Source organism: Aphis gossypii, chromosome 1 (genome assembly GCF_020184175.1).
Source record: "Aphis gossypii isolate Hap1 chromosome 1, ASM2018417v2, whole genome shotgun sequence".
NCBI classification, from domain to species: Eukaryota; Metazoa; Arthropoda; class Insecta; order Hemiptera; family Aphididae; genus Aphis; species Aphis gossypii.
The window spans coordinates 19,359,709-19,375,163 of record NC_065530.1 but is presented as its reverse complement, the minus strand read 5'-3'; the positions used below and the strand labels follow the sequence as shown (position 1 = coordinate 19,375,163).

Below are 15,455 nucleotides of genomic sequence, written 5' to 3'. Positions count from 1 at the left end.
AATAACAAAAATACAAATAATTACAATTCTGAATGCAGTTATTAATTTATTAATATTTTCATAGTTGGAATAGTTGGATGCTGGATATTCTTCATTCCACAGAGAAAATCAATCATGGATTAAAATTACTTATTATGCAATTATCAAAAATCGAAATGATTTACACGTTACTTATTTTTTCTCTGACTAGGTAGTTTTGTATAAAAAATTGAAAAAAACAATTTACTAATGGATGTTGATTAAAAACAAACAGATAGAAAAAACGTATTGATAAAACCTTAGAAATGATCTGAATATTACACAATTAGTCAAATTCTTTAGTTTAATATTGTATTTGTGATGGAGGAACAGAATACGGATATCAATATCGATGCAAACAATCGGGAACAAATTATTTGTGGTATTAATAGTTTTTACATTAATTGTTTACATATCATAGCATTTTACATAATTTATTGATCCTGTTAATTTTCACTTAAAAGATCAAACAGTCATGCTTGGTAATGTTGAATTTCAAAGTGAAATTGATTCTGGGACTTCTACACCTAAACTTGATACTTTTCAAACCACCATATCAAATTCTAACACTATTACAGATTGTTCACTAACTATTACCTCTGGTAAAGTGTTTATTTGCTGTACTTTTTGTGAATTTTGTCTTTTTTATAATATTAAGTGTATATTGCAGAAAGTCAACGGCAAAGTGTAATAACAGTTTTACCATGGGGAGCACACAAAGAACGTTCACCATTCCCAAATGTAGACACGGACATCAAGCCAGGCGAGTATGTTATGCGTACATTATTTGCAGATTTTACAGTACAGGCTGAACGAAAAATGGAGGAGGTAATGATTGAGCCAGAAAAACCATTGATGAAGATATTGCAACGTGGTGAAGATGCACAATTTGATCAGTTATTGATTGCATTTGGTTCAGTTGCTGAACATTGTTTGCCTTCAATATTGAAAGCTCTTTTTGCTTGGTATGATCGACAAATTGGTATACTTGATATCAATGCTACAGATTCAAAGAAAATTGAACTTAAAGGCAAAAAGTATGATAAATGTTAATTTTGAATTCATTAAACTTTATAACTTCATTTTATACCTTTATGTATTATATATCATATAATATACATTCATGCATACACATTATAAATTGAATAAGTATTATATTATTTTAAATATGCTATATATAATATATTTTATTTTAGTGATATTATTGATACTAAAGAAGTAGAAGTAATGGGAGAGCGAAAAGATTTGGCAGTCGAGTTTATATTTTGTTTAGCATTGATAGAAGTATTAAAACAATTACCATTTCATCCAGGGCATGAAGATTTAGTCACATATATTGAGAATTTATGCTTCAAACATTTTAAATATCGTGAAGGGTATGTAAACTACATTTTTAATACACATGGAACTACTCGGAGTTATTAATATAAATTTTAAACACTAAAAAATAAAAATTCATATTTATTTGTATTTCAATATATTTTTTTTGATGTAATATTTTTAAATAATTTAAAGATCTCTTAGATTTTACATGCTTTTAGCAATTGGAAATGGAGTCTTATTGATTCTATAGAGAAGGCATTTTCTGAACAGCATCTGTAAAAAAATTATAAATAAATATTAGTAATTGAAATTTTAACTGGGTTCAAAATTGTATTTGGCTTTTAATTCGATAATTATTTTTCATTATTTTTGATTTTATAATAGTAGTATACCTACCATTAACCTAACTATATATTATCTAATATAACTTTATATTAAACAAACTCTTATTATTTACCTGATCAGAAATCCTAAGATTTCTTAAAAACCATACTATAATCAGTGGCAGTTATAAGGGAGGGGGGTAAATTGGTAGATCGCTTCCCTCTTAGGACTTGATTTTGTTTATTTTATATTGTATGTATATATCAGGCTGCTGCGGTGGTAAACTTTTATAGTACCTACTCTGAGTTTTTTTAGATTCGTCACGATCAACCAAAGAATAAAGTAAAATTTTCAAAGCACTATATACATATAGATTTTGATTATTTATGTTTAAAACATGACAATTTTGGAGATTTGTTTTATCCCAAATGGATCAATAGATATAAAAAAACCTTCATATAGAATCTAAAAATAACATTAATGAATATTGTTTAGTTTATATTATTTAGAAATTGTTTATTCAACTAAAATAAAATTAAATAAGCTCAACAACTAACAATGGATTAAAAAATATTATTTTTTTAGTATTCTTTTATTGTATTATTGAAATCTGATCTAATTGTGTATTAATTAAGAATCGTAATGAATTTTCAGAGCACAAAACTGTCCTAATGCACCAAATATACACATGGTGGCTGATTTATATGCAGAAGTCTTAGGAGTTTTGGCTCAATCTAGGTTTTTGTCTGTCAGAAAACGGTTTATGGCTGAATTAAAAGAATTGAGAGCTAAAGAACCATCACCACATGTCACACAGGCTATTATTTCATTGTTAATGGGAATGAAATTTTTTAGAATTAAGGTATCTAAATTTTACATACATTTATGGTTTATAGATTTATATTTTTATAAAATATTTTGAATAATAGATGGTTCCTATTGAAGATTTTGAGGCTTCATTTCAATTTATGCAAGAGTGTGCTCAGTATTTTCTCGAAGTTAAAGATAAAGATATTAAACATTCAATGGCAGGATTATTTGTTGAAATTTTATTACCTATGGCTGGTGTAAGTTTTATTTAAATGTTTCATTTTTTCCCTGTAAGCCAATGTAATTACATATTTTTCTTATTTTAGATTGTTAAAAATGAGGTAAATGTTCCTTGTTTGAAAAACTTTGTGGAATCACTTTATTCAACAACTTTAGATATGTGTACCAAATCAAAACATAAGCTATCATTGTTTCCATTAGTAACTTGTTTGCTATGTGTCAGTCAAAAAATTTTTTTTTTACAAAATTGGCATTACTTTTTGGCAATGTGCTTATCAAATTTAAAAAATAGAGATACAAATATGTCAAGAGTTGCTTTAGGTAATTCAAATTTAAAAATTTGAAAATTATTTTATTTTATTAATAATTCATACATATTATTCTTGTATTTTAATTATAGAGGCACTTTATCGTTTGCTATGGGTTTACATGGTGAGAATAAAATGTGAAAGTAACTCTGCTACTCAGTCTCGCTTACAAAGTATTGTACATTCTTTATTCCCTAAAGGATCAAAAGCTGTTGTACCACGTGATACACCTTTAAATATATTTGTTAAAATTATTCAATTTATTGCTCAGGTAAATTTAATATTTATGTTTGTTATTTTAGTTTTTTAAATAACTTATTCAAATTAAAAGTTGAGTTAAATATACTATTATTCTAGGAACGATTAGACTTTGCTATGCGTGAAATAGTATATGATCTGCTAAGTGTAGGACGACCAATTAAATTAATACTTACACCAGAACGAATGAGTATTGGTCTCAGAGCTTTTCTTGTTGTGGCAGATAGTCTTGAACAAAAAGAAGGTGAACCACCAATGCCAGGTACATCTGGAGTATTACCATCTGGTAGTACACTCCGGGTGAAAAAAACTTTTTTGAATAAGGTTAGTAAATTATATCATTATATTATATTATATTATATTATAGTTCTATCTATCACTAATTAATATTAGTTATATTTTATAATAAAACAACTGTTTAATTTAAATAAATTTAGATGCTAACTGAGGATACAGCAAGAAACATCGGTATTCATTCTTACTTTCCAAATGTACGACGAGTGTTTGTTGAGATTTTAAGAGCATTGGATACCCATTATGGTAGACCTTTGATGATGACTAGTACTCAAAATATGAATAAAGTATTTTTGCATTTTTTATTTTATAGATTTAGATAATAATTTTGTATCCATAAAATAAGCTAAACAAAATAATTAAAATAAGGAATTTAGTTTTAACTCTTGTATAAAGATAATAAATATACATAGCTCAGAATTCCTTGTATCATATTACATATTCTATAGATACAATTATAAAATATAGTACAGTTTTCTTTAATTTGATATTTTTAATAATAAACATTAATCACTAATAGTAAGCATAACATTTTTTTTCTTGTTTGTGATAAGTAATAGTTCAATTAAGTCAGTAAAATGTAAGACTATTTCAATCAGGTTCATGGGATATATAATTTTTTTTTTGTACTTATAGTATATAGTTATTGTACTATATGTTTTACAATTTTGTTAGTTTTTATAATTTTAATCTTTATAGATTAATTGATAGTTTATTTTATAAGGAGCCTGATGAGATGATAACTGGTGAAAGAAAGCCACGTATTGATCTATTTCGAACATGTGTTGCGGCTGTTCCACGTTTAATACCTGAGACTATGACTGGTGCTGAGTTAGTAGATATGTTGTCTCGCTTAACTGTACATATGGATGAAGAACTTCGTGCTTTAGCATATCAGAGTCTTCAAACTTTGATTATTGATTTCCCAGAATGGCGTCATGAAGTTATTACTAGTAAGTATATAATATAGTGGTTGATATATATAATATATATTCATTATTCAATTATATTGAATGTCTAAAATTAACATTTAGGTTTTACACAATTTTTGGCCCGTGATGTTCAAGACACATTTCCACAATTAATTGATAATGGCTTACGAATGTTGTTGCAATTATTAACTTGTTGGAAAAATAGTATTACACCGGGATTGATAAAAAATCAAACAGAAAAAAATAAAAAAGTTGATATAACTAATAACCAGAAAAAATTTAAAAAAGTTGATTTTTCTCAAGCAGAAGCTTTAGCATTAGTAATGTTATGTAATTGCCGACCAAGTCCCCGCCGTTTATCAGCACACATACTTCGTGAAGTAAAATGTCTAATGAAAATATTAGGTTTGCATTTTTAGAAATACTTCATAGTAACTGTACAAATTTAAAATATTTTAATTTATCTCGGTTTAGATAATACGAAAGACATACTGCCAGTCATTGATGTTATTGATAAGGCTTGTCCTCAGTTAATTGAAAGATGTCTTCCTATGTTGCCTTCAGCTGAAAAATTAGCAGCAATGACTGCATCTGCAGCAAATTCAATTGATTTGCAATGGATTGTTGATAGGAACGCTCCTATATGGACAGCAGGTTAATTAATATTTTATTATTTTTTCAAATTCAAAATTATTATTGAACTTATTGTGAATATGTAAGTATAAAATGTTTTAGGAATTCAAGATGATATTAATTCTACTAAAACTGCTTCATCGTTAAGCTTATTGGGTGGAACAGGAAATAGTGATCCTTGGGGAACAATACTTTTTGGTATTTTGTCTCCAAATGTTCTTATAAAGCAATGCCCTTCGGTTATCGCTCAGGCTTGGCTATTAGTATTTTCTAGAGTTCATAATCTTTTCACAGTAATTGACCCCACGTAAGTTAGTTTGTATCACTATTGATATTTTTGTACTACCTTATACTTATTTTATTTCTATAGGCCAGTAAGTGATAATAGAGCTTCATTATTAAGGAGTTCAGCTCCTCCAAGAAAGCCTTTAACAGAACGTGGTCAATACTTGACTCTGTGGCGATATTATACAATGTTTGCTATGCGAGTTGTACCTCTCGCGCCAAATCCAGTTATACGATGTGCTTCGCCTGATTTAAGTTTAAGTTCTTCACCAGATAGTTTAGCAACTGGTGAACGCAATGATAGCAAAAGTGTTACACCAACAGCATTGTATAAACTAATTGCACCATTACTGAGATGTGAAGTAGCTGATGTTAGAGATGCTGCTATTTATGCAATGGGAACAATAAATCCTGAAGCATTAAAGTAAAAAAATAAACAAATAAATAATAAAGCTAATTAGACCTTTAAAGTTAATATGTATATTTTCTACTGAATAGAGATCTTATGGAAGAATTAATTTCTTTTATAAAAGAAGCTGTGGATAGAAAACAAGAAAATATGAGAAGACGTAGACGAAGAGATGCATTGCGTTTACAGTTAGTTAAGGTTTTTGAACTTATTGCAGGATATGGAACATTTGGTTGCAGGTAAATATTGTATACTCATAAAGTTGTCAAACAAATATACTTATAATATTATATATATATATGCAAGATCTATATTATACCCATTGTCTTTTTTCAGTTCATTTGTTCTAGATAGAGATACATATTCGTTACACCCAACAATTGAAGAGTATGTTGATGGAGCTAGAATCTGCTTAGAATTGGAATCCGAAAAAGATAGTCTTAGAGAAATTAAACTGTATTTTTGTAGATTTGTAATGAAGATGATAAAAAGTTTTGAACGTAAGTAAACAATTTTATTAGTTTATTAGAAATATAAAGATCTTAGTTAAGTTTTTATCTAAGTGTTGATAATTTATATAATAATATTAATAATAAATACCAACATAATTATACAACTTATAACGTAACTAAGTGTCGAGTATTCAAGTATTAATAATGAATAAATAGTACTTGTATGTTTTTAATAAATATTAATTAAATAGACATAAAAATGGTTTAATGTTTTAAAAACTGAAAAAAGTAAAAATAAAAAAAAAACCTAACACTTTCATAGATATAACAATAATTTAAAATATGTGTTGGAAAATTATTTAGATTAAGCTGAACAAACATTAATGTCAATTCAATCACATTTATTTTTTAATTATAAATAAAATATTCAATAAGTATCTACATTGACTTATCTGTAAAATAATGTATAGTACAATGCGTGAGAACTTTTACATAGTAAATCTAATCACAACATAAACAGTAATGATATAATTGTTTTTTAAAATTTAAATTTAAATTTAAAATTGTAGAAAAATGTCTAACAATCATAAAAATTAAAAAAAACTACTTATGATAAGAAAAAAAATTGAGTAGATATTAAAAAAAAAATATATATATTTATAAAATTATAACTAAAAATTGCAAAATTAAAATTTTATTAAATTCTTAACCAGAGAGGCATAAAATGAGTTTTTAGTTTAGAATATTGAATACAATTGAAGGAAAAAAAATGAATGTCATATACATCCTGTCTTAAATTATTTACAATATTTTTATAAAAGAAGTAATTTAATTAGTGAATTTATACTAGAACTAATAAATTAAAGCTTTGAGTACCTATTTACTATTATTGTGTATTTGAATACTTATTATTAATTATTTTTTCGTTTATATATTCTATTCAGAAGTAAAAATACTAGATTATTAATTGCTCTTTCCAAATTATAGTTGTTGTTTTTATTATTTATTTGTTCAATAAACTATCGGCAAACTATATTAAAGAGATTTTCATTATGGTGCTCTACTTTCATAAATTTTTAATTTAAAAAAAATTTGTTCTTTTGTTCATTACAACAAGTATTTAAAGTATAAAATTTTATTGGAATCGGATTATTTAAATAAGCAAGAACTTGTGTATTTTTATATTGAAACAATAAATAAATTTTATAAATTTCCTAAAAATGTGTGTTTTTTGTTAAATTGTTCTGTCTGTTGTTTAAGATTTACATTTTTTTTTCAGTTGAAACTTACCGAACATTGTTAAAACGAGAATTACGCCAAAATTTATTCACTCTATTTTGTAATTGGGCTGAACATTGGGCATCATCTGCTATTTCAACTAGTTTACTGACTATAGATTTAATTAAAGATGATTTGCAAATGGCATCCTTGCAAGCAGCTTGTGCCGTTCTTACATGTGGCCCATGTTTCAATCATACATTGGCTGAACCTGATGGATCCTTATATACTTGGATAGATGTGTTACTAGCACATCCTGATAAACGAGTTCATCAATTGGCTTTAGAAACAGTTGTTTTGCTGTTAGATTGTAATCCCGATATGGGAGCACTTCTTGATTGGGTTGTAGATAGGTGTTATACAGCTGTGCCATCAGTTGCAGATGCATGTTTTCATGCACTTGGAGTGATATTCAGCACTAGGTATGTCAAATTATAGTATAAATAATACTCCCAACTGTCCCAAGCAAATAAAAGTATCAAAATATTAATTATATCAATTATTTCATATTTATTTTAATATTGACTAAAACAATTGTTACTTTAAATGTCATCTATATGTCTTTACAGTTAGGCATAATGAATACAGTAAGGTTATTTAAGACATTATTTTATGTACATTTATACAGTTGATACTTCATATTAACTTTTTGATGTCTGGGATATATCATATTAATCACAGATGTACCACTATCTAAAAATAATAATTTTTGAAACACTAACATTTTAGAATTACTTTTGCCATACTAATACAGTTTAATGGGCAAAAGTTTTAATAGGTGTAATAATTAGGTTAGGTAAAATTTTTCTTGTTAATCTAATAATCAAGGTTTAAAAAAAAAACATTGATATACAAATTCTTTAATACATATGTTTAATGTATGCCCCAAGAAATCTTTAAACTACCTAAATAAAAGTATACGCCATACGAGTTTAGTGAAATAATTTAAAATTTCATAGAGTGGATATCTTTTCACGAAATATATATTAAAATTTCATATAGGTAGTGTAATTTTTTTCATCAAATGCCAAATGGTCATCCACTTATTATCATATACACAATTGTATATACAATTATTTTCATTTTATTTTTACTTATTATAATCGTTTTTTTTTATTAAAATATTATACTGCCATTGGTTGTAATGATATATGAACTATTTACTACAATATTTATATTATTATATTATTACACTAAACGTAGTACAATCATGCCTTAATTAAATAAATTTGTTGTTTTAATTTTTTAAGATTTGGAATACATTATTGTCATTTTATTTTTTTGAATTTAATTATTTATTTATTTGAACATTTAGTTGAATTGTAACAATGACAAGGTATTACGTTTTCATTTTGTTTTTAATGTAACGGTTATAGTTACATTTTTTTTTTTACACGAACAGCTCAATTATTTTTGCCTTCCTGATAAAGCAGAAACTGTTTCACAAAATCTTATTTTTTACTTGAACAAAATTAGTAAAATTTGATGCGGCATTGCGGCCAGTTGTAAATTTCTAGATCCAAACCATCTTTTTGTTTGTCTATGCTGTATTTTTATACGATTCACATATATTATTTCTTATTTCACCAATAACGTTTATAGGATCTGAAGGTCTTCTGTCTACTTTTGGTACTGAAATAATCAATAATAATACAGTCATGAATCTTGTAATCGAATTTTGTAATCTAATATTACAATTAGGTATATAATTATATTATATAAGAGAACGATTGTCGTAAAGTAGCATAAGTAAAAATAAAATAACAACGGTTGTATATTATATTTAGTTTTATCAAGTGGATGGCCATTTAACGAAAAAAATTACACGATATGACATTTTTAATTATTTTACTAAGTGGAAAAAAACGGTTTCCATTTCATGAACTGGATTACTTTTCATGAAATGGATAATTTCATCAAATGGATGTGACATATATATTATATACACATATGATGCATATAATATAATACACATTGTTTGGAAAATGATCAATATTTTGTTTAGAGAATATCCATGCGATCACTATACAGCAATTATTAATGTTACACTGATGAATACTGGTTGTCCACGGTCTTCTGTACGAGATACTGCTTTACAATTATTACAAGTATTAGATAAGAGGTTTTTTGGATCTGGATGTGTTGAACTTTTACCACCAATTTTACCATCTGAATCTCCGGTTACTGCACGTGAGTACTATTTTATATTATATGAATGAATAGGTATTTAAAACGTTTAAAATTAATAATTCAACTAAAATACTTATGTATGAATTATATATAAATAATTATAATACTTAGCATCCATAGTTTAAGAATGAAGAATCTCAAGTTTTTAATAGACAATTTTAATTAATAGTTATTGATAAATATAATAGTGAATTAGGAAAAATAAATGAGGGAAAAGACCAAAATAGGTAGTTATTATTAAAATCCACGGTGGAACAAGTAAATGGAATTTAATTTAGATTTATTAGTAGATATATTGGTACAAAATATATTATTTATATGCATAAAAAGAGACCTTGTCAATAAAATGTACCATAAATAATTAAAGAATCTTTAATTAATTTACCTAAGAAAAATAATAGAATAATTAATTCTACATTTTTGATGGGTTTTTATTATCTATTATTATTACCTAGTATATTATTATAATTTAATATTACATTGATTTAGTGGATAAGAGAATAAACGTTCTCAATCAATTTTGGTAAATTATAAACTAAGTGGTCTATAGCGCATTATACTGCCGTCAATTTTACTCAATATTCAATTAGTGAATATATGCAAAGTTTTTTCTATTTACATTATGTACAGGATATTAAATTAATTGTACAATTTATACATATTAATTTTAATTAAGGCCATAAATGGAAACAAATTTCATTATCCATGGACACTTCATTTCTATGTTCAAAATATAGTATTCTTAATTTTCGTTTAAATTGTCATCCTAGTATTATTTAAATTATAATTTATTATTGATTTACATATGCAACTATTATTAAATACAAATAAAAATAAAATTATAAATTACAAATCATTCTAATATTCAATTTAAAAAATAATTTTTAACTTAATTACATACAGTTATTGACTATTTTAGAATTATATCTTTTTTGAAGAGCAAATTTATTTATTTTCAAACTCCACTTAGATACTTCTATAAATACTTAATAAATCTGGTTTCACCAGTAGTGTTTCGAAAACATTTTTTTACCCGTTTGAGCGTTATCATTCTTACAGGGGTTGCAGCCGAAATTGTTAATATAGCTAAAACTTAATAAAAAGTGTACACGTAGAAACGAATCAGAATTACAATTACTTAATATTTTAACAGCCGTACTTGGTTGATTGTTTTGATAATGTGTGATCCATTTTCTATTCTATAGTTTTACGTATTTATTTAAATAGTGAACAATATATATCTATAATATTGGCATACAAGTTAAAATCAGTAATTAATATTGAAAATGTTCAATGCTTTTTTTAATAAGTTTTAATAAGACAAAATTATTTTATATCTTAAAAATCTATCTTTTAGTTGTATAATATAAAGTCGTTATAAAAAGTGAATAACAACAATAATCGTATTTTTTCAATTTCATTAAAAATAGTTTCATTATAAATTATGTTTCACTTAAATCGTACTTCACTAATTGTAATGTCTTACATAAAGGTAATATCAAAGAAAATAGTGTGTTTGCTGCCCCTACAATTATAACAGATTCAATTATTGTTATGCTTCGATTTAGATTAAATGATTTTGATTATATAATATAATATATTGGAATAACTAAATTTATTTTTTAAGTTTCGATAGTAGGTTTATTAATATTTAAAAATTATATCATTTTATCATGGTTTTCGATCCATCAAATTTTTTTCATTGATGTTAATTTCGTCCATTTTGTTTTGAAAATAAATTTCTTAATTTTATTTTGTAATAACTCAGTTCTAACCCTTTAGATTAGAAAACTTAAGTAAGGAACATTTAATCTTTTATTTTCTAGATGGTTAATCAAGATTTAACATCATATAAAATAAGTATTGGCAGTTAGTGCGTACATTTTTATCATTATGTTGGATATTTTCTAACATAAGTGGCCTAGAATAATTAGTAATACATATACCATGAAAAGTAATTTATTGTTGATTATAGTTTCAGTTATCGGTATTAATCTTTTGCGATCTTCTATTTGTAGTTTTTTGTGTAATATTTTGATGATTTTTCGAATGGACAGCTATAAAATTGTCATCTTGCAAGACATTAGCGCATTAGCTATATGAAAATCTTTTTTAGAATATTCATTAAATACTTCAATTGCATGTTCCAACTATATCAAAAATATTAATTATCTAAATTGGAAAGTTTTTGATGATTGTCTCCAAATTTCTGACCAAGTATTACATAGTATTTACAAACTACCATAATTATCAATTTTTGAGTACCTAAACATGCCACAATAAATTTCAAACCATTTCAAGAAAAAGGAGGTAAATCCAGACCATTATCTTTACTAGTTACAGCCTTTATTTTAATTTATTTGGATTATACATATAGAATATAGATACTGGATAGGGTAATTCATAAGTAATAAAATTGTAGATGGGCATACTTGGTGAATCACCATATACTCGAAGTTTTGAAGGTTTAGTTTAGTTGAATAATCAAATGATGATTTACAAAGTAGTTAGGTGTAGTTGAATAAAAAATAAATTAAAATCATAAAATCTATAACTTTTTATAGATTAGGTGTAATTAATTAACCCGATAGGTAACAAACACAATTATCTATTCAGGACTCAGGACAGTGTACTTAAGCATGAATATTTTAATTGATAAAAAATTGGAGTTGTTAAAAGTGTGTTCTTATTACTTTACACGTATTCATTTATTTTTAATTGTGTGACTTAATTGTAAATGCGATCGATTTTACATTTGCTGTCTATCAAATTATATAGGTTTATTCTACTGGCAATTAATAATGACACAATTTAGCTGTGTTGTAAAAAACAAAATTTACATTCATAAATAATAATTATAGTGTTAGAAAAATTGTATATTGTTCTTAAACAAAGAACCTGTGTAATATCTGCGCACCGCAGCTAACTACTCTTTTGAATCCATGGTTAAATGTACCGGGGAATGCTGATGATTGTAAACGTCGCATATCGCATGGTATTGTGTAGATTAAATAATATCGATATTATATACAGGTTATTTGTAGGAATAGGTTAATTCATACGTGTTTGCGACTTCAATTTAGAATGTGTAGTATTTACTTATATAACTTATAAGTGTAAATATATTAATATTACGAGTAGATATCTATGTTTTTAGGTTTGTAATAACTAAGTAATAACTTATAAACCGTGGTAATAAAGGTTACATTATGTGCTGCTTGACGATTTGTAGTACAATGAAATATTATTGTATATATCGGCACTACATCGCATGTAATACCTATTGTACTATATTACTATTATCGTCGCTTTATTTTTTAATATTAGTAACACAATACTATCGATTTTAGTGATTTTAGCGGATAATATCGATAATAATTATACAGCCGTCTTGCGTCCCCAAAACAGAACGCTAGTTATCTGTCAAATTTACCAGTTTACCACCAGTTAGTCCTAAAAAATAAACCTTTTTTGGGATGCAAGTAACATGCAGCCAAATAATTGGTAGGGTCCTACAGATGTAAAGACGTGGTCATTGAAGGTTTTTTATAGTTATGGTCTTTGCACATTTGTTATATTGCACATTGTATAATCATTCACCAAATAACGTCCTAGCAGACGAACTGTGCCACACACTGTTTAACGATAATTATACATCGATACATGAATGGTTTTTCTCTTTAGTGCCCACGGATCAATATGTGTATGGTTTTAAATTCGTTTTTACATTGTAATTATAGGAATGTAATTATAATTTTCTTAATAACTTAATACTTAGGTAATGCAATGTATAAATGTATATCAAATTTTATTTTGTTTACTATTTTATACTTATGTAATTTTTTTCGAATTTCGAATTGGGTATACCAAAATTTTTAATATTATTATCCTCTAAATAATTTATAGTAAAAAAGTGATTTTACATTAAAAGTAGAAGTTTGTATTACTTTAGGATACTTTAAATAGTAGAAAAAACCTTGAGAATTTTAAAATATTGTCTTTAAGAAAAAATGCACTATGAAAGGAAAATATTCGGGAGAGCATACTTGGTGAATCGCTCTATACAGGTTGAATAATTGCTATATATATAATTTTACTGATAATTTTTTTTAAAAATAATTTTATGATAGAATGATTAAATTATATAACGCACGTAAATTACATTTTTTAGGACTAATAAAATACCTATTAATATAGTTTCTTTAGAAATGAATTATGGAATTTAAATTTTGTTTTCCAAATGTTCAATAAAAAAATAATTTTACAATTACGTTACTTTAGATTTTTTATTTATTAAGTCTTTATCATTATCAGTTTTAAAATCTGTATTTTGTTATTGTTGATGAAGGATACATAATTTAGAATTTCTACCGTTGATATTATGTAACAGTGTTGTATATATTAAACTAGTTAAAAGTGTTATAGATGTAGATTGTTGGTAGTAAGTAATAATCTTCCTTTATAATTTAACAAGAAAAACGTAGAACATAATGTCAGGGTTCTAACAGGTTATTTACTTTTAATAATTGGATAGGTACTCTAATGGAGTTGAATCCAAGGTTTTTCACATATGCATAAAGCAATGTAAATGTGGATTAATGTTCACCCCTCGGATAAAGTAGTTCGTAGGGAAGTTAAACTATTATTTTTAAACTTAAATTCAGAATACCTGTATATATTTAACAAATTTATTTTTGCTTGCTTTAACCGAATTTAGTTTAAATAAAATCTGAAAAAAAAATAAAGCAAAAACAAAATAATATAATATAAAATAATAAATTAAACTGTTTTAAACAGGGATAACTATCGAAAAACTAATTTAGGCTATGTACCACGTACTTATTCGTATCTATTTAATTAGTATCTAGTACCTATAATTTAAATAGGTTTATTTACTAATAATCCGATAATTGTATCAATATAAACAGTAGGTATCACAGAAAGTTGTGTAAGAGTGTACTATCATTAATAATTAATGTAAATCATTTATTATATTATCTTTAAAATGTTAATGCTATTTTACTAAAAAAAAAATTAAAAATATAAGAAAGTTGTTTTCAAGTAATATATTTTCTCAAATTGTATTGAATAAATACGTGAAAAATGGGAATACAAATAATTCGCAATGTTTTATACTTAAAATATATACATACAACTAATATTCGTGTAGTGCGTGGACATAGGGAGGTTTCCGCTGTTTATTTTAGATTACAACCACACACACTATTGATAACTTACTACGCACACATTAATATGACATGCACGCACGTACATAGAATTCTCTGTCTTAAATTCCCTAAAAACAGATCGGAATCGAATCCCTTTAATTGATGATCATTGCCATAGCGTGGATTTTATGTTCTAAAAAATAAAAAAATAACTTTAAAAAATACGATTTCATACATTGATATATATTATATCTATTTTGAAATTTAAAAAAATGATTTTAAAAATTGTTTTTAACTTGATATGAAATTAAAAATGATTGATTAAAAATCTTTTGTATTATTTAAACTAACGAAAGTTGGTGATATCGCGATTGATACAAGTTTTAAAAAAATTATCTTTCTATTTTCTTATAATTTATATTATTAATTGATTCCATATGACAACAATTTCATTTGTTAGACGATTACCACCGCTGCATTTGTCTAGTATTTAGGTTAAAACACAGATACCTAATAGAAATAATATAACAAAG

General features: G+C 25.6%; 1 protein-coding gene across 1 annotated transcript in view; it reads left to right on the top strand.

Moving 5' to 3' along the window:
- The first annotated feature begins 5 nt into the window (after positions 1-5).
- The window catches only part of LOC114120068 (protein furry), a 107,310-nt gene continuing 91,860 nt past the window's right edge, over positions 6-15,455 (top strand). The window contains exons 1-19 of the mRNA XM_027981863.2: positions 6-400; positions 483-620; positions 689-1,055; positions 1,215-1,394; positions 2,320-2,527; positions 2,595-2,732; positions 2,802-3,036; positions 3,116-3,294; positions 3,381-3,605; positions 3,719-3,862; positions 4,300-4,528; positions 4,610-4,912; positions 4,982-5,161; positions 5,243-5,447; positions 5,511-5,849; positions 5,924-6,073; positions 6,171-6,334; positions 7,566-7,986; positions 9,570-9,754. Of these exons, the coding sequence (XP_027837664.2) occupies positions 340-400; positions 483-620; positions 689-1,055; positions 1,215-1,394; positions 2,320-2,527; positions 2,595-2,732; positions 2,802-3,036; positions 3,116-3,294; positions 3,381-3,605; positions 3,719-3,862; positions 4,300-4,528; positions 4,610-4,912; positions 4,982-5,161; positions 5,243-5,447; positions 5,511-5,849; positions 5,924-6,073; positions 6,171-6,334; positions 7,566-7,986; positions 9,570-9,754 (4,051 nt within the window). The 5' untranslated portion in view covers positions 6-339. The remainder of the gene's footprint in view (positions 401-482; positions 621-688; positions 1,056-1,214; positions 1,395-2,319; positions 2,528-2,594; positions 2,733-2,801; positions 3,037-3,115; positions 3,295-3,380; positions 3,606-3,718; positions 3,863-4,299; positions 4,529-4,609; positions 4,913-4,981; positions 5,162-5,242; positions 5,448-5,510; positions 5,850-5,923; positions 6,074-6,170; positions 6,335-7,565; positions 7,987-9,569; positions 9,755-15,455) is intronic.